Source organism: Aplysia californica, unplaced genomic scaffold (assembly GCF_000002075.1).
Source record: "Aplysia californica isolate F4 #8 unplaced genomic scaffold, AplCal3.0 scaffold00008, whole genome shotgun sequence".
In the NCBI taxonomy this organism is placed as follows: domain Eukaryota; kingdom Metazoa; phylum Mollusca; class Gastropoda; order Aplysiida; family Aplysiidae; genus Aplysia; species Aplysia californica.
The window spans coordinates 2,129,549-2,150,866 of record NW_004797278.1 but is presented as its reverse complement, the minus strand read 5'-3'; the positions used below and the strand labels follow the sequence as shown (position 1 = coordinate 2,150,866).

General features: G+C 35.1%; 1 protein-coding gene across 1 annotated transcript in view; it reads left to right on the top strand.

Moving 5' to 3' along the window:
* The window catches only part of LOC101857218 (intersectin-1), a 67,497-nt gene extending 46,988 nt beyond the window's left edge, over nucleotides 1-20,509 (top strand). The window contains exons 40-46 of the mRNA XM_035969729.1: nucleotides 592-663; nucleotides 1,785-1,922; nucleotides 2,571-2,686; nucleotides 3,462-3,544; nucleotides 6,386-6,460; nucleotides 9,321-9,494; nucleotides 9,761-20,509. Coding sequence (XP_035825622.1) covers nucleotides 592-663; nucleotides 1,785-1,922; nucleotides 2,571-2,686; nucleotides 3,462-3,544; nucleotides 6,386-6,460; nucleotides 9,321-9,494; nucleotides 9,761-9,909 — 807 coding nt within the window. The 3' untranslated portion in view covers nucleotides 9,910-20,509. The remainder of the gene's footprint in view (nucleotides 1-591; nucleotides 664-1,784; nucleotides 1,923-2,570; nucleotides 2,687-3,461; nucleotides 3,545-6,385; nucleotides 6,461-9,320; nucleotides 9,495-9,760) is intronic.
* Nucleotides 20,510-21,318: the final 809 nt, after the last annotated feature.

Genomic DNA, 21,318 nt, shown 5'->3' with positions numbered 1-21,318 from the left:
TTTTGTGGTTATGGTAGGTAGATGTTTTGATATGATCTGCCCTTTTGTCTTCTTTTCCATGTTACTTTTGTCCTAATCTGTTCCTGATGAAATGTTGTCATTGTCAGCTGGCTTGCTGTTATTTACCCCTTAAAAAACACAACTACTTCTTTTCATCATTCTCCTTTCCTGTCCTTTGATGGTTGAGCAGTGCTTTTGGTAGTCTTATTTCTTATCTGTTCTCCTGGCATTCTTATTCTATATCTTGCTTTTTATCCCCCTGAAGGCCTAATGATCATCACCATGGTGACTCCCTTTTGTCTCTGTGTTCTGACTGTTACTGTAGTTAAGTAACCTTTTAAACTTTTTTATAATCAAAATTTCATGTTTAATTAGTAATTTAGATAATCATTGTCATCACTGGTCGAGTATGAGCATGCCTGACACAGCCAAGCACTAATGTTGATGTTTATAAACAAAGGTTAAAGGTTGTAATAACATTTCCCTACGTATTTATATATATATATATCAACCATCGCTATAGATACTGTGATTACATTTTATTTCCACTTCTTCCTTCATAATAATTTGTTGTTTTCTTTTATATTTCAGAACATTGTTTTTAATTCAACTACGAATTGTTTAGGACAACGAAGACTCATATTTCATGGCATTTTGTACAAGGTATGACTAGGGTTTTTCCAGGATTGTGGGTGGTTGGACGGTGCTCTGTTGTATTTTGACCCTTCTTTTCTATCAAACATCTATTGTCTTTATCTCTCCTCCATCTTTTCTTTTTTATGTTACTCTGTGGTAACACCTCTAATCTTCTGCACTTTTATGACATATATGTGTTGCAAGTGCCTATAAAACTCTTACTAAAACTATTCCAAGATTATTTTGCTATCACCCCAAAAATATGTGTCCAATCAAATCATACCTTGGGAATCTTCATGGTTGCTGGTCTTTGTTTGTGACTAAAAATCGAAACTTTGAAATGCTCAGTCTATTGATATGTTCTATGGTGAGATTGATGTCAGTTGTAGCTCTTTAAAAGTTGGTCAAATAAAATGTCAAAACTCATAAATGTCAAAACCTTAAAATGGAATCGGTGAAATCGAAATTCATGAATTAAATGTAAAACATGTTGTTCCTTTTATTAAAAGAGAATTCAGCTTTTTGCAGTCACACATTTCATTTTGGGAGGAGACTGCTGTAAAAAAAAAAAAACCCACTAGTTTAAGGAGAAGGTTCATTATATGAAGACTGTAATCTTGAAAAGAAGCTGCTTATTGTAAGGTCTGCTCAGACGAAATTAGTAAGTGGCATCAGATAGAACAGAGAAACTCTTGGGACACATAATGTTATGTTTACTCAGACATTTATGTACTTTGGAAGAGTTTATCTGTACAGGATGAACACATTTCTCCTAGTTTTGAAATATTATAGATGTTTATTCTCTTATTCTCTTTCATGAAAAGAAGTAGATATGAGAATGGGGGGGGGGGGTTATTTCTGAAATGGTATATCCTTCTATTCATTTGTGTGTGATTGGTCCGGTAAAAAAAAATGATAATGTATTTGAACTCTACATGACTTATCTTTGTGCATTTACAGGGAACACAGTTTTTTCATCTTTTGTTATCGTCGAATAATCTCCAAGGTAATGGAGAATTGAGTCAGTGTGTGATCTCTGTCACTCCATCATTATTTGTTTTTGTTTGTGATTCAAAGAGTTCCTATTTTATTTTCGGTTGTACATGTCAATTATTTCAAGTGTGTCTTTTCCTCACCCCTTCTGACAGGCAAAAAGCAACAAGGAGCTTATAGGATTTTTGTTCAATGATTTCCTCATGCTTGCCACCACATCACGTCCTTTGGGCACTACCTTCAGCACTGTTCACCTCTTTGATACAAGTACACAGTTTAAAATGTATCGTGTTGTAAGTATATCTTTGTCAATAAACAACTGCTGTCTAGGGATACTAGTGAAAATACCATTCGTGATATTCTCTCTAATAAACTGGTAACTGCCATAGGAACACGCCGTTCTAGCCATTGATGAGTTCAGAATAATGGAAATGGGTGTCATTTGCAGATAGATACTCCTTACTCTTTTATTTATTTTGTTAATAATGTTATTTCTGAAGAAAAAGAAAAGAGAAGTATGTCTCCTTACAGATTTGGAATCCTAGTGCAATTTTCAATATGATTCTGCTTCTTCATGGCATTTGTTTGTGTGTTATTGTAATTCTCAGACACTACTTGTCATATGTATAATTTTATATAGCCTAACTGAGAAAATGACAATAGATTGAGACATAGATAACAAAGATCAAATTCTATGTGCGTGTATTCTAGCTCGTACCATTGACATATAAATGTGACTTGGGTCTGTTTAACTTAAGTGTGTTACTTGCTGCATTTCCTGTTTTCTTTGGTTCAAGTTGTTTTGGATCTTGGGTTGTTTGGAGTCTATTCACAATCATTATTATTCACCATGCTCTACCTCAGTTTGATATCTTTAGGAAACTGTAAAAGTGGTGCCAAAACTAGAACTCCAACCAAATCAAATATTGTTTTCTTTTCAGCCCATTTTCCTGAATGAAGTAACGGTAAAGAAGCCTGTTGATGACACAGATCCTACTTTGTTCCACATCACAAGTGACAGAATCATCAACCTGAAAGCTGTGTCCCATGTAGAGAGGTCTGGTTTACGTTACATTACTTGCTGCTCTCTGTTGAAACATTTAGCACTTCCATCAAATTTCAGTCTTCTGAATCTTTTAGAGATTACCCCTGCCTCAGAAATATTATAATGCTCTAAATTGTTTCGATGGGGCTTAAAACATTTACAGTCAGAGACTTTTCTGTTTCATGACTTCAAAATCCTGCAGCCTCTATGAGTTCAGGAGTGAAAGAAAGTTTGTGCTCTTCTGAGTATCCCTGAGAAGAAGTTGTTTTGGTTATCATATAATGTGTACTTTGATATCTTCTCTTTGGCAAGTTTCACATATGAGGGGTCCACGGGAAAAACGGGCATAGTCGCAAACTGGAAATAATGAGGGTGTCAATTTTCAAACCTTGTAGACTCATGGATGTTTGTTTGACTGGTGGTTTATGTGATATGTTTGTTGGAAATCGAACAACAATAATCAACCTAATGCTGAGCAGAAATACAGTTATGAGTCAACAAGCGTTCAAAATTGATACCCTCTTGATTTTCAGTTTGTGACTATTCCCGTTTTTCTCGTGGACTCCTCATGTGGAATGGTAGGTGTGCGAGAGTAGTAAAACTGCATAATAGCTGTTTTCTCTTCAACCATGCCGTTAGCCTGCAAGTTGATATTGAGTGAGGAATGTAAGATTTTGCAGTACTAGAGGGCATATGTAAAAATATTTTTAAAATATGTCCTACAAAGTAGTTTTTATGAAATGGTCAGTTTATTTAGCATTTTAAAATATACCTTCATGCGAAACAGGGATACCTGGATCCGAGAAATAGAAGCAGCCTCCAAACAGTACAAAGACAAAGCAAAGAGAAAGCTGGAGAGAGCCCACTCGGGTAGGTGAAAGCGAATGAGATTAATTCTGTTTTTATATTATAATGCTTATATAGCTCTTTCTTTTTTAAAATAGGTACAATTATTAAACAGTTTACCTTAAGGCTCTATAGGAGGTAAGAAGGAAAAGTGTGTATTCTATCATTGTTTGAAATCCACCTGAACAAGAATATGACATGAATTGTGTTTATGGGAGGAGGGGGGTGTTTGGAGTTGCTTTTTATGACATTGTCTAGAGATGTTTCGTGTTATGAATATTTTGGAGTTTATTTACTCTGACAGAGCCTACACTTAGTCTGACTAATCAGTAAGAATTTTGGGGCAGTAAGCTTAGTTTGAAGGTGTTTACTCTTGAATATTCATGTATTTATTATGTTGTTTTGGAGTTTGACAGGTCTAGTGTATTTTACCACTTTCATCATAATCAGTAAAAAAAAAGCTTCATTTTTAAACAATGTCTTAATGTGCTTTCAGCACAGTCAGTTGAATTACGTTTCAAAGTTTTTTTCTTATGCCATGATGATGATGATTATTACATTTAAAAAATGTTAACAATTGGACAGTTTTAACAGATCTGCATACAGATCTTTGTCCTTTTCAAAGTGGTGACCTAAAAAGCCATTTTTCAAGTTTTATTTTTGAAACTTGGTATTGTACCTTGATTTTTGGGTACATTTTTTTTTTAGTGTTCTAGTCCTTAAGCATTTCAAATCGTGCTGTTATTTTAATATCAGTTTAGTTACTGTGACTTAGTCTTTATTACTTTTTTCCTGTCTTTTTCTGTCTTTCTAACCATCTCCTGTATTCCGAAATTCACCCATCTTTCATTTCCATTGTTTTCTGTCCTCTACCTCATTCTACCTTTTTGTCCTGTTTTTTTCTTCAATCTTTTTCTCTGTGTATAAAGTACTGATCTACTTTATTTTTTTCTATGTAAAGGTTTAAAAAATTTGTATTTACCCTTGACCCCATGCAAACTTTCTCCGAAAAGGTTATGTAGTCTTATCAGCAGAGTGCTAAGGCACTTACCTTTTTCCTTCTTCTCCCTTCAAATGTGAGTCAAATAAATACTAAGGTGTCTTGTGTACATTGTACTGGCTTTAATGTGTTGAATGGAACTGTCAGTGTCTGAAGTGACAAGAAAGTAAAACATGTTGACACTCTCTTCTCTGTTGTAAATGGCACTTGTAGCCTTGCGAGCAAAACCAGTTGGCAGAGCGCTGGTGGTGGTGGAGGAAGGAGTGGGCCTAAGGCCTCCTCTTGATGCCGGTAGGTTTGAGGCTTTCTCATGGGGTGAAGAAGTCTATGGCAGAGTTCTCTCTGAGCCAAAGTGAGGCTGTGTAAAGGAAGTTATTAGTTTATCAGTTTCTTATGTATTGATTTATGTGCAGTAAAATTCATGAACTAGATTCATTTCCAAACAAAACCGGTGGTACTTGGTAAATCTTTTTACTTACACCCATTGTGAATACTTCTTTGGTAAAAGAATTACAATATTTTGAGTACCCAATAATTTGGTTATCTCATACTAAAGGCAATGATTTTTGGGTTCAGCAACAAGTACCAAAAATAATTGTTCTGTTATTTGAAGATGCTTTGTTGGACTTTAAACGTCCTTCTTTCAAATGAGAAATACAAATGTTGACCCGTCATGTAATTTCATAACAAGGCGAAATGTCCTTAAATTCTTGTTTTTTGAAGAGACGCAACTCATTCACACCTCACTTTGAGTTCAGAAGATGACTCTGAAGAGTGCATAGTCTTGTCAGCCTCTACCCACCCTCAGTCTTGTGTTGATAGTTTGTGCACCAGAACCTCTGTGTACCGGTGTTGTACTGCATGCCAATCACTGCCATTCTTCAGTTCTGCTCCGGAGGTTTTTTATTTTCCTGCCTTACTAGGCATAAAGGTTTCAGGTGATACATGAGTCCTTCGACGCAGTCTGGTTATGTTAAATTGTTAGATTTCACTCTCCCCCCCTCCTTTCCATAAATGGAAAAACGATAAGAAATATGACCACAGTATGGGCATTTTTCTTTTCCAATCATATGTTTTCTGGAAAGTAAATTTGTTAAAAGACCTCAAAAAGGCAAACCCTGGGTATGTCCTTACGACAGGTTTTGAGTCAGAATAGAGGGCTGAGGGAAGAAAAATAAAGACATACTTTTTTTGTTGGTTGGCTTGATTTGAAGCTGCTTGGGATATAGGAGGTGTTCTTTTCCTGTAGGCCAAGTGTTTTTTGTATAGTAATAGTATTCATAATTTCCCAGCTGGAAATCTCCATTTCCATCATTGTGATTGAAAAATTGTGACTTTAGAAGAGGAAACAATATGCTTCTTTTTTTACCACCGCACCTTTTCAGTCGTGTTTTAAGTTACACATTTTTTCTCATTTTTGTTATTATTATCATTATCACATGTATTATTATTATTATTATTATTATTATTATTATTATTATTATTATTATTGTTAACATTGTTTTTATTATTATTATTATTATTATTATTATTATTATTATTATTATTACTATTTTTATTATTGTTACTGTTGTTATTGATATGGGAATCTTTTTTAAGCTGTGTGAGTGTCAGTCTTAACCCTTTCATTATCTATTGCACTGATGATTATTTATTATTGTACTCAGTTCCGTGTGTTCTGTTGTTTTTATGTTACTTGTGCTTGTCATTGCATCTTGGGGATTTCACCACCTGCACGTCCCTCACTTCGGGCTCTTAATCTTTTCGTTGTCTCTTGTTTTGCTGTACCTTAGTTTCCTGCTGAGCATCATTTGAGTTTGAACTGCATGCACTGCAACGCTTGGTTTATTGTTTTATTCTGTTAGTGAAGCGCCCTAGTGTTGGCAGAATCCTTGTTGTCATTCAAGAGGCTTGCCACTTGAAAGCCTCTGATCAGTCCGGTAAGTTGATGTTTTACATCAGGTTGTGCATTTAAGCATTCTACTGCATGAATGTTGGTTACGTAAGAAACCTTTTCCTATTTAACCCATTTTTCTTTAATTAAGCATTTTGAAGTAGTGGTATGTATGTATGGAACCTTTAGTCAAAAGAGGGGTAATGTTTGTCTGGTTAATTCTTTCTTGAATTTGACAAGTTAGATCTTACTGGCAGTAGTGTAGGTTTATGATTGTATAACAGTTATGAATCTGGCACCTGTTTCTCAGGTGTACAGCTGTTATTTTGCTTTTCTCTTAGTCATACTGATTCACGTTGTTTATCAGGAGTGAGGTTCTATTTTTTACTCACAACTTTGTGGAATAAAATTGATTTTGAATGGAAAATACTCATTTTAATATCAGTGTATCATAAATATATTATTTCGACTTGCCATTGGTATGAATTCATAGATTTAATCATTGTTTCATGTGTACTTTACCATAACATCTTAATGGTATTTCTGAAATATTCTGTTATGAATAAACAGGAAAGAAAATGTACAAAGTTACTCTTTCATTTTTGATAACATACGGATGTAATATTTTTGCTGGACAAGGAATCTGATGGTTATCAGTTAGTAATTTGTCAGTATGATTTAGCTTGTTTGCCTAGACAAGGTTATTGACCGAAGAAAGGGAAAAAGAAACTTTATATCCATGCCTTATTTCCTCTTGACTGGTTCATGGTTTAGTATTTTTGTAACTTTTGTAAGAAAAGAGAGAACTCAAGAAGAGAGTCATTGATACAATCTGATACAATAATGGCCTCTTAATGTTAGGATAAGCAAGAAGACAAAACAGGAATAACAAACAGAGTTAGTTTATGTCAGTGGGTGTTGTAATAGTTCTCGTGAAGACAAAGGCGGGACCACTCAGGTCAGGTTTTATGGAAGAGAGAAAATAATTGGGTTAGATTTCTGCAATATTTGCCTTGGCAAGTACATGTACTTGTATTTAGTTTGGACACTTTGCTTTGACTGAATTTAGTAGCTGGCATTTCTGACTTGCATAAAAGAGATCCTCGATTTTCTTTTGTTACCTGTAACTCTGTTAGTTATTTTCGGAGATCTTCTGAGCTTGTTTGTAGTGTTGCAAATGTATCATTGGTTTATTTGATTTTTCTAATTCTGTCATTCTATCGGTTTCTCTCTAAACTGGCGGGTGGAAGGAGGGGGGGGGGGGTGATACAGATTACAGATGCACATTGGTGGGGTGCCATTCCATTGCTGTGAACTCTCTGGCATAGGATGTCATCTTTTCTCTTTTACTTTGTCTTCTATCCTGTCAACTCATTGCCAGTGTGTCTGTAAAATGAGAGTTAGGCCTGCCAAAGACAAACCTCCATCCCAAACCTCAGAGGTCTGCCTTAGAAATGAACTTTATGTGTGTAGTCGGATGTTGAATCAAGTATTAAAAAAGTCTCTCTCTCTCTCTCTCTCTCTCTCTCTCTCTCTCTCTCTCTCTCTCTCTCTCTCTCCCTCTCTCCCTCTCTCCCTCTCTCCCTCTCTCCCTCCCCCAACCCACCCAAGTGGCAAGGGGTGTACCATTTAAACTAGTAATGATGAAGTAGCTCAAATGGACTCAAATATGACCTTCAAGCCATTTCCATTTTCTTGGCTTCCCTCTACTCTTACCATTTTTCTATCCTTGAAATGAATTTTTGGGTGTTTGTTTGAGTGTTACATATTTACAGGAGTATGGTAGTCATCTAACTTTGATGAGCTTTCTGTGTATTTATTGACATAGAATTTTGTGATGCAGCATCAACCTCTCTATGAGCAATCTACTCCACATACTTCTATACAGTCATGAGCAGGAAATACAGAAATTGTGTCTTTGTGTGTGCATTTTTACGTTAGAAAGTTACTTTCATCATTTTGCTGGCCTTGCATAATTATGCTAAAGATTAGATTTCCGTCCAGTGATTTTTGGAGAAGATTAGATGCGCTTTTGTTATACGGTCTGCCAATGCAGCATAATGATATAGCAAGTACTGTCTTTTGAGGCCAATTCATCGTCAAACAAATAACATCTTTTGATGCAGTTACAATTTTAGACAAATACCATCTGTTAAGGTTTTTTTTAAAATGTGAGCTAGTGTTTTTCTCTGTAGTATTTACTTATTCAAAGAAAACAAAATGTACTCATTCTCTGTGTTTTTTTTTACTTTAAGAGTCTTGAAACTAACCCCATTTTCAGGAAATGTTCAATATTGGACAGATGCATTGTTGAACCAAGACAGTTGCCAAACATAAACAATGTTTGTACCTATGTCTAATGTTGTTGTGAATATGCCATATATCGAGAGATGTAAAATTTATGGAGCATTGTTCGTGCACACTTTCATAATGCTACCTGAATTTAAGTGTTCTGATTCCTTTATCAAAATCATTTATCTATTTTGGGCTATCTTATATATAGCTGTTCTGTTGTCATTAACTTAATAACTATTTTCTGGAGTTTCATGAATTCTTAAAGTGGTTTTTAAAATTAATAATGCTTTTGGCAGCCTTCATGTTTACACGTGGTGTGAAGAAAGAATTCTTCAATAATGGATTTTACAAGAACTGCCTAAAATTATTTGCTTCAAAACAGATGAAAATTGAGAGGAATTTGTTTCTCAAATTATTCTTCAGTGATAATCAACTTGTGTCTGTGTATTTGGAAAGGATAAATGTCACCTCAGGAATTTAAGAATTTGCATCATTGTTTTTTGACTTCTCAAATTGTTAGTGCTGTTTTTAATTGTCTGCCATATTTAAAAGATGGAAAAGTGAAGTACCTCATTTGGTTGTGAAAAACTTCATATTTATTTATTCCTCAGGTAAAAGTGACCCATACTGTGAGGTTAGCATGGGGTCACAAGAACATCGCACAAAAGTTATTCCTGGAACTTTAAACCCTCGATGGAATGCATCAATGCAGTTTCTTTTACGGGATGTAGAGAGGGACACCCTCTGCTTTACGGTGTATGATCGGGACCTGTATTCTCCTAACGGTATGTCCTAGTCATTGGTGACTCACTCACTTGCCCGAACATGTTTTTCTGTATCTTTGAGCGACTTATCGATACAGTATAAAGATATAATTTGACAGATTTTCTGTTTTATTGAGGCTGATAACCAAGCATTTTCATTTAGGAATAAATTAACATAGTTTCGTAATAAATTTTTTCATAGGTATTAGAATAATTTGATTGTATACATGCTTATTAACGTAGTAGACCCAAAATTCCATGTTTTTAATTGTTATTTTCATTCTCAGATTTCTTAGGCCGCACTGAGGTTCGCATTAAGGATGTTCTAGACCAGAGTGGAGACAGGCGTGGACCAATAACTAAAAGGCTCATTCTCCATGAAGTTGAAACTGGTGAAGTTGTTGTGAAATTAGATCTGCAGCTCTACGAGCCATAGCATGACAAGTGTAGATGTTTTGGGAGGGGGATACATTTATTCTGCTGTACTCAAGTTACAATTTACTCATTTCCCTACCAAGCAATTTAGAAATGTTGTAAAACAGTGTGAAACAGTTTCAGGTGAATCAAGAAGGCTCTATATGTGCTGATTGTTTAATAAGATTATAACATTGTTCAAGTCATTCCAGAGGCATTGATGAGATATTGTCATAATGTGTAGAATTTGTTGCCATTTGTCTTTATGGTCACGTTTTTTTCCTCCACTCTTTCCTTCTTCACTCCGTATGTCATTCTCCCATTATTTGTGATGTTCTTTTGCTTTTCATCTGTCCTTTTCATTTCGTTTTCAACTTTGTTTGTAGTTAACTATTCTGCAGCATTGATGAACATATACTATTTCCTGCAGCCATGTCGGTCTGTTATTTGTTATCTGTCATGACTTTGAGGAGTCTCCTCTTGGCTGTCAGTTTAAGCGCAGTCTCTGGCAAGATGTGCCCATGTGGAAAAAAAGCTTCATGTAATAGGACTCTGGCCCCTTTTATTCTAAAAGAAACATAGTAATTAATGTTTGACAATCACCTTTATTATTATCTGTAGATGGTGGAACAGTGCTATATGAGAGAGAGTTTCTTATTTAAGAGCGTGTGAGGACTTTCTTCTCCCTTCATCCTGTGTTTTTTCCTGTCCATGTACTGAAGCACTGACAGAATGCCCACTTATTTTAGAAGTAAGACTAACAAAAATTCTGTTGCCACAAGAAACAATCAACAACAGGTTTTGTCATTTTTTGTATGCAGTTTTGTCGTCATAATACTCAGACATCCTAGTCACCTTTCAAAAACATTTCTTTTACTTTTAGCATCCGTGTGGCATTTTACATCTTTCATTTTGTTGCCATGGTTATAACAGGCTTTTTGCTTTTTTGTTTTGCTGCATTGTACAGTCTTGTTGATTTTTAGAATAAAAATCAGATTACATTTGCTTTTATTGTGACATCCTGGGCTAGTTTTTAATGCAGTTCAGCTGAATTGCCAGACAAAAAATATTCTTTTGATATTCAGTGTGCCAACTTCCTAGATTTCTATTTTTGTTCTTGGTGTGTGTCATGAAACCTACATTTCTCACTTTGTTCACATTGTGTGTATCAGCACTTTGCTGTCTCTTTGAATACAATGATCTAAACGATAACTCATGCTTCCTTCAAAGTGAAAACTTCTCTTCACTTTGTATGAATAGCCATACGTCTTCTACTTCAATAACCAATTTATTCACAGTGAATGTATATGCCTTTTTTGTATCTGCTCTTCCATATTACCTACCAAATCTTTGTATTGTCAGAAGTTTTGCTCAGTAGTAATTAACACATAAGTCCTTGTAGTGCATGCTTTTACACGCAAACTATATACTTTATACATATGTATGTGTTCCTTCACTCTAGAATCTAAATAAAACGTAAGTTTTCTTGTGTCTGGATAGTTGATTGACATCTGAAGGTGGGACAAGGACAACACAGAACAAGACTTGTGTTTCCAGCTTACATTAGCTGGTAGAAAGGAACTATTTTTTTCATTGTTTCCTGTTCATGCCATTTTCCTGTTTAAGCCTGCTTCTCCATTTAGAAACCAAACCGAGGTCTGCATATGGTTAGAATATAATGTTCTGTGTGTGTGAACTTTTGGTTTTACATGTATTTGTATTTTTTATCTGTGGCTGAGATTGAGATGCTTTAGATTAGCCGAGAGCCACCTTCATCAGTATCCAAATCCCCTTACATCCCCCCCCCCCCTTTTTTTTTCTCGAAAGATCTGCATTTTACTTACCTGTGAACATGTATATGTTGAAGACAGACCTGTGATGAAAAACAGTCATTACATTTTAAGTGATGGAATGTTTTTCAATTTGCTATCACTTTTGATGACAGTATTGCAACAGGGTTTGAATTCTCAGTGTTTGAAGTGTAAATGGTTTAGCATTATGTACAAAGTCATTATCCCTAACCTTTTTGTTTTAATGAATAGAGACAGTTCTTAGAATAATCTAGGGTGCAGAATTATATCCCAACAAGTATGTTAATTTGGGACAGAGAAACAACAGAGGAATTTAGAAATAAATTTTATACTGCTTGACCATCCCAGGAAGAATCCGTTCGAGGAATAATCTCCCAGCCAGCATCCTTTTAATAAATTGGTTTGTGTTGAACCTCGAGACTCAGACCAAGGATAAAAAGGGCTGGAATGGATATGTCTTAAAGTTAAAAGGATGAAAGCAATGTGTGATAAAAAATGATCTGAGAGATGGATGAAAATATAATCAATTTTCAGTGGTTTGTGCAGTTGACATTCAAGCAAAACAGCTTCCACTTGATGGGAATGGTTTCTAGGGAGACAGTTGAGATGTTTTCTGTTTGATCTGGTTAGTCCTTCAACTGTCTATGAGTGTTTTCTCAATCATTCACAATAGTGCTTTTGATGATTGGTTCAACTGTACTTTAGTCTCTGTCTTATGCAACATAGTCTCTTTTGAAAAGGGTTCAAATAAGTAATTTAAAATCATGTGAATTACAGAGCTCCACTGGGCTCCTAATTAAAGAGAATCTTAAAATCTCCTGGAATACTTTTTTTTCTTTCTCATTCTTGAAGCAGGTTTGATGAAAGTCCATGTAATAAAAATCTAAATCACTAGCAAATTTCAAAATTATTTTGTTTTACTTTTTGTTATTTCTTCCAAGCTTCCTTGGTACTTGATAATACTATTTGTTTGCACTTATGCATTGTATTTTTAACTGTGACATTATTTGGTCCTGGACGGTCCACACCACATTAGAACTTTTAAATTTTATTTCTGAATGATTTTTGTGATAGCACAATGTTAAGTAATATCCAAAGACGAAATTGAAGCCACCATTTTGTGTGACCAAATCCAAATTTCCTTTTTGTAAAATAATCTTGAGGATGTAAACACAGATCATGGACTGTTGTGATTTCTTATTAGATACTTTTATTGATGTTAGTGAACCTTGTTTGTTTTCAGTAGTATGAAGAATATACAGGCTGTTGATTATATTAGCCTACATGGTGTTGGATTGTGTATTCATTTAAACATAGTGAAACAACAAATTCAGGAAAAATATTGTTGCATGTGATGAATATTATTTTTTGCCGCATATTTTTTAAAACCTATTATATATGTTACTGTTGATAATTTTTATGAATACCTTAGTCAGTATATCTGTGATCTTGGCAGGTCACATGTATTTTCATGTCGTGGAATATTTTAAAACCAAATTATAGTATAGCTTTTTTGAGCTCTCCTCTCTCTGTTTATCTCTGTCTTTATATGTTTCTCTCTCTCCATATTCCTCCACTCTCTTTATCGTAATTTCATGTCTTATCTGATGCAAACTATTTTTTTTTGTAGTGATTGCCTATTTTATGTAATTGACATCAGTGGTACATATATGTGAGGCATGATGGTGAAATCAGGCGCTCATCAAAGTAATGAAATTGAAGAAACTGGCATTTTTCCCACCAATTTGGCAATTAAAAAAAAAAATTTTAACGTGTTGCTCAGCACCTTTTGTGCCCATCTTGTTGGATTTTACTGAAAAATGTTGATCACAGGTACCAAAATTGTAACTTTCTAGTGTCCAGGGGTATTCGAGCTTTGGAAGTCACCAAACTTTGGCAGCCATTTTCTCTCTAATTTTAACTATGATACCAGGAGACCTCCACCTCCTTCAATTAGAAATATCTCGATTTCTATTCAAGATAGATGGGGATTCTTTTAATCGAAAGCAAGTCAAATGAACAAGCTTTAAGATTATACCTATAACTCCCTCTGATGATGGGCATGATCAGCAAGCCAACCCTTTCATGGATTCTGGAGAAGAGGGAGGAGCACCTTTGGCATTGTACTGCCTGTGATAATACTAATTCTCCTACCAATTACCAATGACCAATAACTTCTTATGCCCAAAAATTGACGAGCACCTGATTCCACCATGTCATGACACCTGTATATATATACACATACAGTTACTCTGTGACACTTAAAGTACTTTGGGATTTGGCTATTAGTATTAGTGCTGTCCTGACGAATGGGGTGACTGTATAATGAATATATATGTATTTTTTAAATGTTAAAAAATCGCTGGAATGTTGCATGAAACAAAACTGATTTTTTAAAAAAATTTTGGCCCCGTTTTGATCTGATTGTGATCTGCACCTTATTGTGATAAGCTTACAAGTTTCAGTTGAAAAACTTTGATGACTGATTTATTCACATTGACCCCCAACCTACACCACTCTTTAGTGATGTCTTCGTGTGAGGATTGTTCCTCCACATTCAATAACCAGTGGCTGACCGAATCAATTACTCCAATGATGAGTCTGTATAATCTTAAACTTCTCATACTGTAAAGAAATAACCAAGTTCAAAGATTCAATCTACCCTATGGAGCAAATGGGTAGTGCCCTCATTTGGTGAGTTATAAATGTTTTATGCTTGTGATCAGACTGTGACTTTTTCGAGTGTGATACACTGTCGACTTGTGGTTTTACCTGTCTTTCTTGAAATTGTTGCCTTGACTTACAAAAAACAAAAGCAAACACTGATTTTCAAGTGGGCCTGGTGTGTTTTGCTGACATAGCATTTATTGTTTCTGCTCTTTTTCATGTACATAAAAGTTCTTCTGTCCCCACCATGGGATTAGTAGGTTTTTATCTTCAGAAAAAAATGTTAGTTTGATATTCTTTTAAGAAGAAATTTTAGAAATCAAACCTCAACTTGCTCTTCATGTGCTGGTACTGTTATATAAAGGTTATTTGGCCACAGTTTTAAAAGGAGCCATTGCACCTTAAAACTGATTTCTAAAGATTTGAGGACTTGTTCTCTCGATTCCTATACTTGACAGTCTCTCTGTGAAACAGTAAATTTATTTAGTGTATTCAAAACTTTAATCATTTAGATAGAAGATACTCTCCCAAAAGAGACCCCAGTTCAATCTATCCCTTGTGTAGTATAGCTGTGAGGAGATACTCACAACCCACCTGTGAATCTGTGGGAGGATGTCAAAAAGCTATTACTGTAACGACTTTTTTCCAAATTTAAAATGACATTCAGTGTTTGGTTGTGTATTTGTCAGCAATGTCTTAAAATTTTTCTCTAAAAAGGACTCAGTATGTTCTAATAGGCTCCTGGAATTGGTGGACTGATTTATGATCTGAGATGGTTTGCTGTGTGAGGGATAAAAGGTATCAAATTTATGTGAATTGTTTTCACTTTGTCTAAGTTAAATTTCTTTATAGGTAGGCAAAAAGAACCAGATTGATGACTTTTGTATCAGTTTCGGACAAACCCACACAGATTCTCAGGTAAATGATGTTAAGTCAAATCTTTTGCTTTTATGGGCTTTTTTGTCAGCATTTATTATTAAAAGAATATTATGTGCAGTGCTTCCAAAGAACATAGAAAATAAAACACACTAATGATGTGAACAGTTACAACAACAACGGTGTCGCAATTTTCAGTTATTTTTAGTATTGTGGTAGAGGTATCGCAGTGTGGAGGTCCATTCAAACCAGTTGGCCTTCATTTGAGGCGTTCGTGGTCTCATGTGTTTCTCAAATGTTACTTATCATGTTTTGCTATGTAATTCTGCATATATGTGATTCAGTCACTCAAGAGCATCAGTTGATTGCCATAAGATAAGAGAACTATGACGACGTACTGAAAGTACATGTATTATGTGTTCAAAGCAAAGATCATTCTATTATAAAAAGTTGTGGTCAGAGTTATGCTTTCCTATCCATTAGTGCCAGTGGTTGTTCTAAGAGTATGGTACATTCAATAATTTCAGTTGATAGGTCAAGTCCCTCCCACTCTCTTGAATACTTTCTTTCTACACACATGTCTGTATCTTGTCTTTCTTTTGTTTTCACAATGCTTCACAATTCTGTTCCTTTTGGTTTATCAAACTTGATGAAATGTGCAAATTAGCATGATTAATAATGATTCTAAATAGCACTTAGCTGCATTCGTTACTTAACAATTTATTGTTTTTCAGTATTGTTTGAAAAGCTGGTAAAGATATCTTGGCACATTTACTGCCCTGGCAGCATCTCAACAAAGCCTTCAAATGGTGGTTGTGTTTTAGGGTATATTCCTTTTGAATCCCGAAATGTGAAATGCAGTATAGTTTGATGCATTGATTTTAAAAATTCTTTCTCAGAACCTTCAAATAAGAATTTGTCATTCTTGTAAGCCTATGTGTCATGCTTGCCATAGCACTGTTGGCTAATGTTCAATATAAAGTTACTGTCACACAGCATATCAGTGACTCCAGTGCTTTTACTTGACCTATAAAGCAGGGTCAAACTGAGTTTCTTGTGAAAAACAGTGGTGATAAGCAGTGTTTTCATGAATTATAAACACAATTTCTCTCATAACAGTGAAAACATATGTTTTTCGTAAAAGTATTGTGTAGGTTTGTGGTCCCTCATACATTGTGTTAAGGCTTAGCAACTGGTCAAATAGAGCTGTTTTTTTGCATTTGTCATTGTATGGATATTCAGCAAACACGTATGTCTGGGGCAGAGTTCATTTTTCTGTATATTCATATCCCTCAAGACACGTTTCATCGGTTTGTGATATCGAAATGCGAGAATTTGATTTGTTTGACATCTGTGTTAAATATTGATTATTTGACTCAGTGTTTCTCTTCTGTTATTGACTTGATACCATCATACTTTTTAATCTATATCTCACCTTTCTATCTCTGAAGACTTGTGACCAAAACAGTTGAACAAAACAAGTTGTTAGGCTTCTTTGGAAGACTAATAGAGTCCTTTCTCTTGATATTGGACATTTTATGGGGATGAAATTCCAACGATGACCCATTTTATGATGTTGCTGTGTGTTTGCATGTGTGCTTATAAATCAGACAGAGAAGAGAGTGGTTTAAGGAAGAATGTTTTGTGTGAATGTGGGTGTGTGTGTGTGTGCTTGTGTGAGAGACAGACAGAGACAAAGAGAAAGAATGAATTACTTACTTCGTCCTAGTTCTGCCTGAGCACAGTGGTTTAGTGATCAGCGGAATGCTTGAAACTGAGTTGTAAGTGATCGGATTCATTGTACATTCGTTTTGGGGGTTTTTTGCCAATGGGTTCTTAAATGTTGAAAAGAAGACTAAGTGCAAAAGTCTGATTCAATAATGTGGCGTGATTTATACTTATACTTGTCTTTTAAAAAACTGATTTTACACCAAGGTCCACAGGGGATGTTAGTGATTATAATTGATTCATGGGATTGTATCATGTTGTAATTTGGTTCATAAATTGTTGGTGCATAAGCTGTCATTTATCATTTTAATTGTTTTTTATCTCTTTTTTAACCATTTTGTTCATTTGTTATAATGTCTCTTATTTGAATTGAAATATAACTACAAAAAAACGCTTCTTTATAAGAAATGAGGATCTTATGTTTTTTGTTTTTTGTTACGATGTTTTTAAGATCCATTTGGAATGCTGATTCCGCTATGTGGAGTTTTGGGGTTATATTTGTACCTTGTAATTGTGATGTAGTGGTTATGCTTTTTCTCGTAAATGCAGAAGGCATCATGAGTTCAGTTCTCAAATAAGGAAAATATTTCATCGAGTATTCCTATTTTCAACTGATAGCCTAAATTAGCTCAGATAGGCTGGATCAAAGCATTGAGAAGGGGGGGAGGTGTTAGACCGATCAACACGGAAATGATTCAACTTGTTAATATTACAGTGGAACAGAAAATACTGCATCTGTAAAATTCTCAAAATTTTTTTACTTTCTAACATTGCAGTTGTTGATTTACAGGTACCTTTTATTTGAGTGAAAATTCATATTATTTTTGCTCCCAAGTTTCTACAAGGGTGCTCTCAGTCTCCGAAAAATTGGTAAATTGTCATGGTCAGTACCTTTGACCATCATATGTTTTTATTTGAGAGCCCTGTGTGGAGTGTGCTCCATAAATAGATTTCTGTGTCTCGGGGCTTGTCGTCTGGAAAAAGCTTTTTTGAGTTTTTTTTTTTTTTTTAAAGGCGGGTCAATTTTTTGTCAAGAGCCCATATCCCCTTTGAAAACAAAACCTGAGCAGCAGATTTTCAATTTGCAAACCTCCATTTACTTTCAATCGTGTTCTTGTGCCATTCCTGTCGTTTTAAAAAAATCGGCCTACAACCTGCCATTTTATGCTTTCATAGTATTCTGCAGTCAGTTGTTCTAAAAACTATAAAATATGTTATTTGATGGCAGACTGTTCTAAGATTAGAACAGCGACTTTAGACACACGGGCTTTGAAGGAAAAGGTTTGGTCTAAAGAATCATCAACAAGCTCTCTCTCAAGCAACCAGCTTGTGGTGGTTTTTTAATATGATGCAAGGAGCTAAGAATTCATAAATTTCTTTCTAACATTTTGTTAGTGAGACTGCTGACATCATTTGTAGTGCTTTGATATAATTTTTCAATTTATAATGATTTCAAAATGGTCAAGAACTTTCTTATTCTCATGAGACCAGGCCTGAGTTTTCTGCTAACACAAAAGCCAACAGGACTTTGGTTCTGTGAGAATCATAGCTACTTGGAAAAAATTACACAAGCCTATTTTTTCTGCTTTAGAGGGTGATAACAAATTTGTTAAACATGATAGAGTTAAATATGTAGGCCTACTATTCCTTGATTTTATTCTTCAGTTTGAATTTTCAGCTTGGAACAATATCATAATGGATGAAAAATTAAACCTGCCATTATGGATTATTCTTAAAGATGTAAGGAATAAAAAAGTTATTGCATCACCTTCTAAGCACAGTACCTTGCCATAATTCTTAATTATTATGTGGCATAACAGCTTGGCTGAAGGTGCCATCTTTGGAAAAAGTTCTTCTGTCTTAATTTTGTCTTTTGTCATAGAGTAGATCAAATACTTTTGAGGCACGCACTGCTGTACACATTACTTAGCAACTAACACCTGCTTGTCACTATAAGTTCTAAGCATACCACATTTGTGTTCATAATGAGTTTTGTTTTACTGTTTTACTGTTTCACTCTCATTATTACTACTTGTACCCTTCTTTGTGTACTAAATTAATGGCTCAAATCTGTCTTTGTGTGTAAGCTAAGACTATCCAAGAATAATTACGCACATCATGACCATACTCCTATACGTCGAAATGAGTTTTTCATGCCATTCTTCGGAATCACAATATTTTTATAATATGTACCTGTCTTAGCTGATGAAGGAAGTATTTTCTATTTGCAGTTAGGAATAGTAAAGTGATGATCTGATGCTGTTTTGGGAATTTTTTTCATCTAGAAAGTGTTTGTATCATATATCAGTAACTTGTATATTATTATGCCATAGTTGTTAAAGACCTGCTCGAAAGTTTTTTCTTCTCTAGAACCTTTTTAATCATTTCCCTTTTTGGGGATTCAACCTGTGGGTGAATGAATAGTCCAACAATTTATTCCGACAGCTTCTAAGTCATTTTATCCTTAAGAATAGGCCTACCACGTTTGTTTATTTTGTGCAAGCCATTTTTTTTCAATCTTATTTTATTTAAGATTTGAGTGAAACGTTTGGAGAAATTTCAAATAAAATTCATGGATGTTTATTATAAAAATTTTGAAGTCTGATCTTGTACTGAGATTTTTTTAGAAACTATATCAATGAGTTTTGTTGTTTTTTTCTTGGCACCAATGTCCACTAAAGGGAGGGAGTTGAAGTAATGTTAATAAATATTGTGGCTTTCAAGCCAGAAATTTTACTGCCAATGCTCTCTCCTGAGCTTAATCAATGCTGGCTAGATCTGTTTGGGGGTTGTTGTTTTTTTTGTGGGTTTTTTTTTATCTGTTTGTGAAAAGCATATGGAAAAGTGAATGACGCCATGATAAGTTGGTGTTAGAATAAGTATATTATTGATTGAGTGATTCCAAGTTGTTGTTCGTTACATGATATATTGTTTAAGACTTATTATTTTGCAAGTGATATTTTTGTTACACATATATTCTACATGAATTTCTTGTTCATTTATGAACTGTCCATCTGCTTTCATGAGATACTGACAAATGAGATGAAAACAGCAGAATACTAACCCACAAGGGGATTGAATTGTGTGTTTAGTATTGCTTTACCTGTTTGCTTTAGGGCTAGATATAAGGTGTGTGGGGTGTCTTTTTTTCTTGTAAGTTTTTTGGTTTGGTTTGGATTTGTTTGGTGTTGGTTTTTAAAGAATATCTGAGTGTGTTCGAACCTTGACAAAAGTTTTATATTTTTAGGATTGCAGGAAGGCATAATTTCAATTAAATGGCAAGCACTTCATTTTTAAATTGCTGTTTTGTGGAGTTTTGTGAAAGGGCAAACACAGATGTAGTTGAATTTCAAAGCAACAAGATAATTTACTGTACCTGTGTGATGCTTGATGAGAAACTCAGAATTTAACACAGTTAATGTTTTTGGGGTGTTGTTTTTGTTTATTCATTTTCTAAATTGTCATGAAATCCGGAACACTGTACGTAGTTGTTGCGCATTCATTTATTGACCATTAATAAATTACACTGTTTCAATGTAACTGTTGTTTTTCACTCTTTTCGGGGACATCGTTTTTGGAGTGCCAAACGTTCTCCTAGACAAGAAAAAAAATGTGAGACAAAAATGTTTACATCAGGCAAGAGATAGCAGCAGTTCGCCAAATTCTTGGATGGTTCGGAGGTGTAGAAGTAGAAGGGGGTCAATGATTTAGAGGATCATGATTACTCTCTCTCTCTCACTCTCTCTCTCTCTCTCTCTCTCTCTCTCTCTCTCTCTCTCTCTATCTATCTCTCTCTCTCTCTATCTATCTCTCTCTCTCTCTCTCTCACTTTCTCTCTCACTGGGCATGCCGTTGGCTCAATTGGTATTATACTGGGTTGTGGTTCAGATGACAGTAGATTGAATCCCCAATAGGGCATTCTTTAACTTGAATTGATTGGAGAGTTTTCTAGGCCTGAGATCGGCGCTTACTTGACTCGGGCTTACAGGAGATGAACAGATTCTCTTATATAAATTTTACATTGTTGAAGAGGGTAGGCCTATATAATAATATTATTATATACACTCATTAGCCTATCGTGAGTCTCGAGAACTTGATCTACGTTTATCCAGTTGCCCCTCCCCTTTACCTCTCCAAAAATTCTAGCTTTCCATATATATTATGATCGAACCCCCCCCCCCCCCCCCCCCCCCCCCGCCTTTGTCGTTACGCACCATCACGTTGTGACCACACCACAGAATTCTACACTACTTAGTGTAGAATTCTGTGGACCACACCAATTAAAATTCAGGCTGTCTCGCAAATTCGGGAATAGAGAAAAACTGCCTTCGATGGTCAGAGAAGAGTTC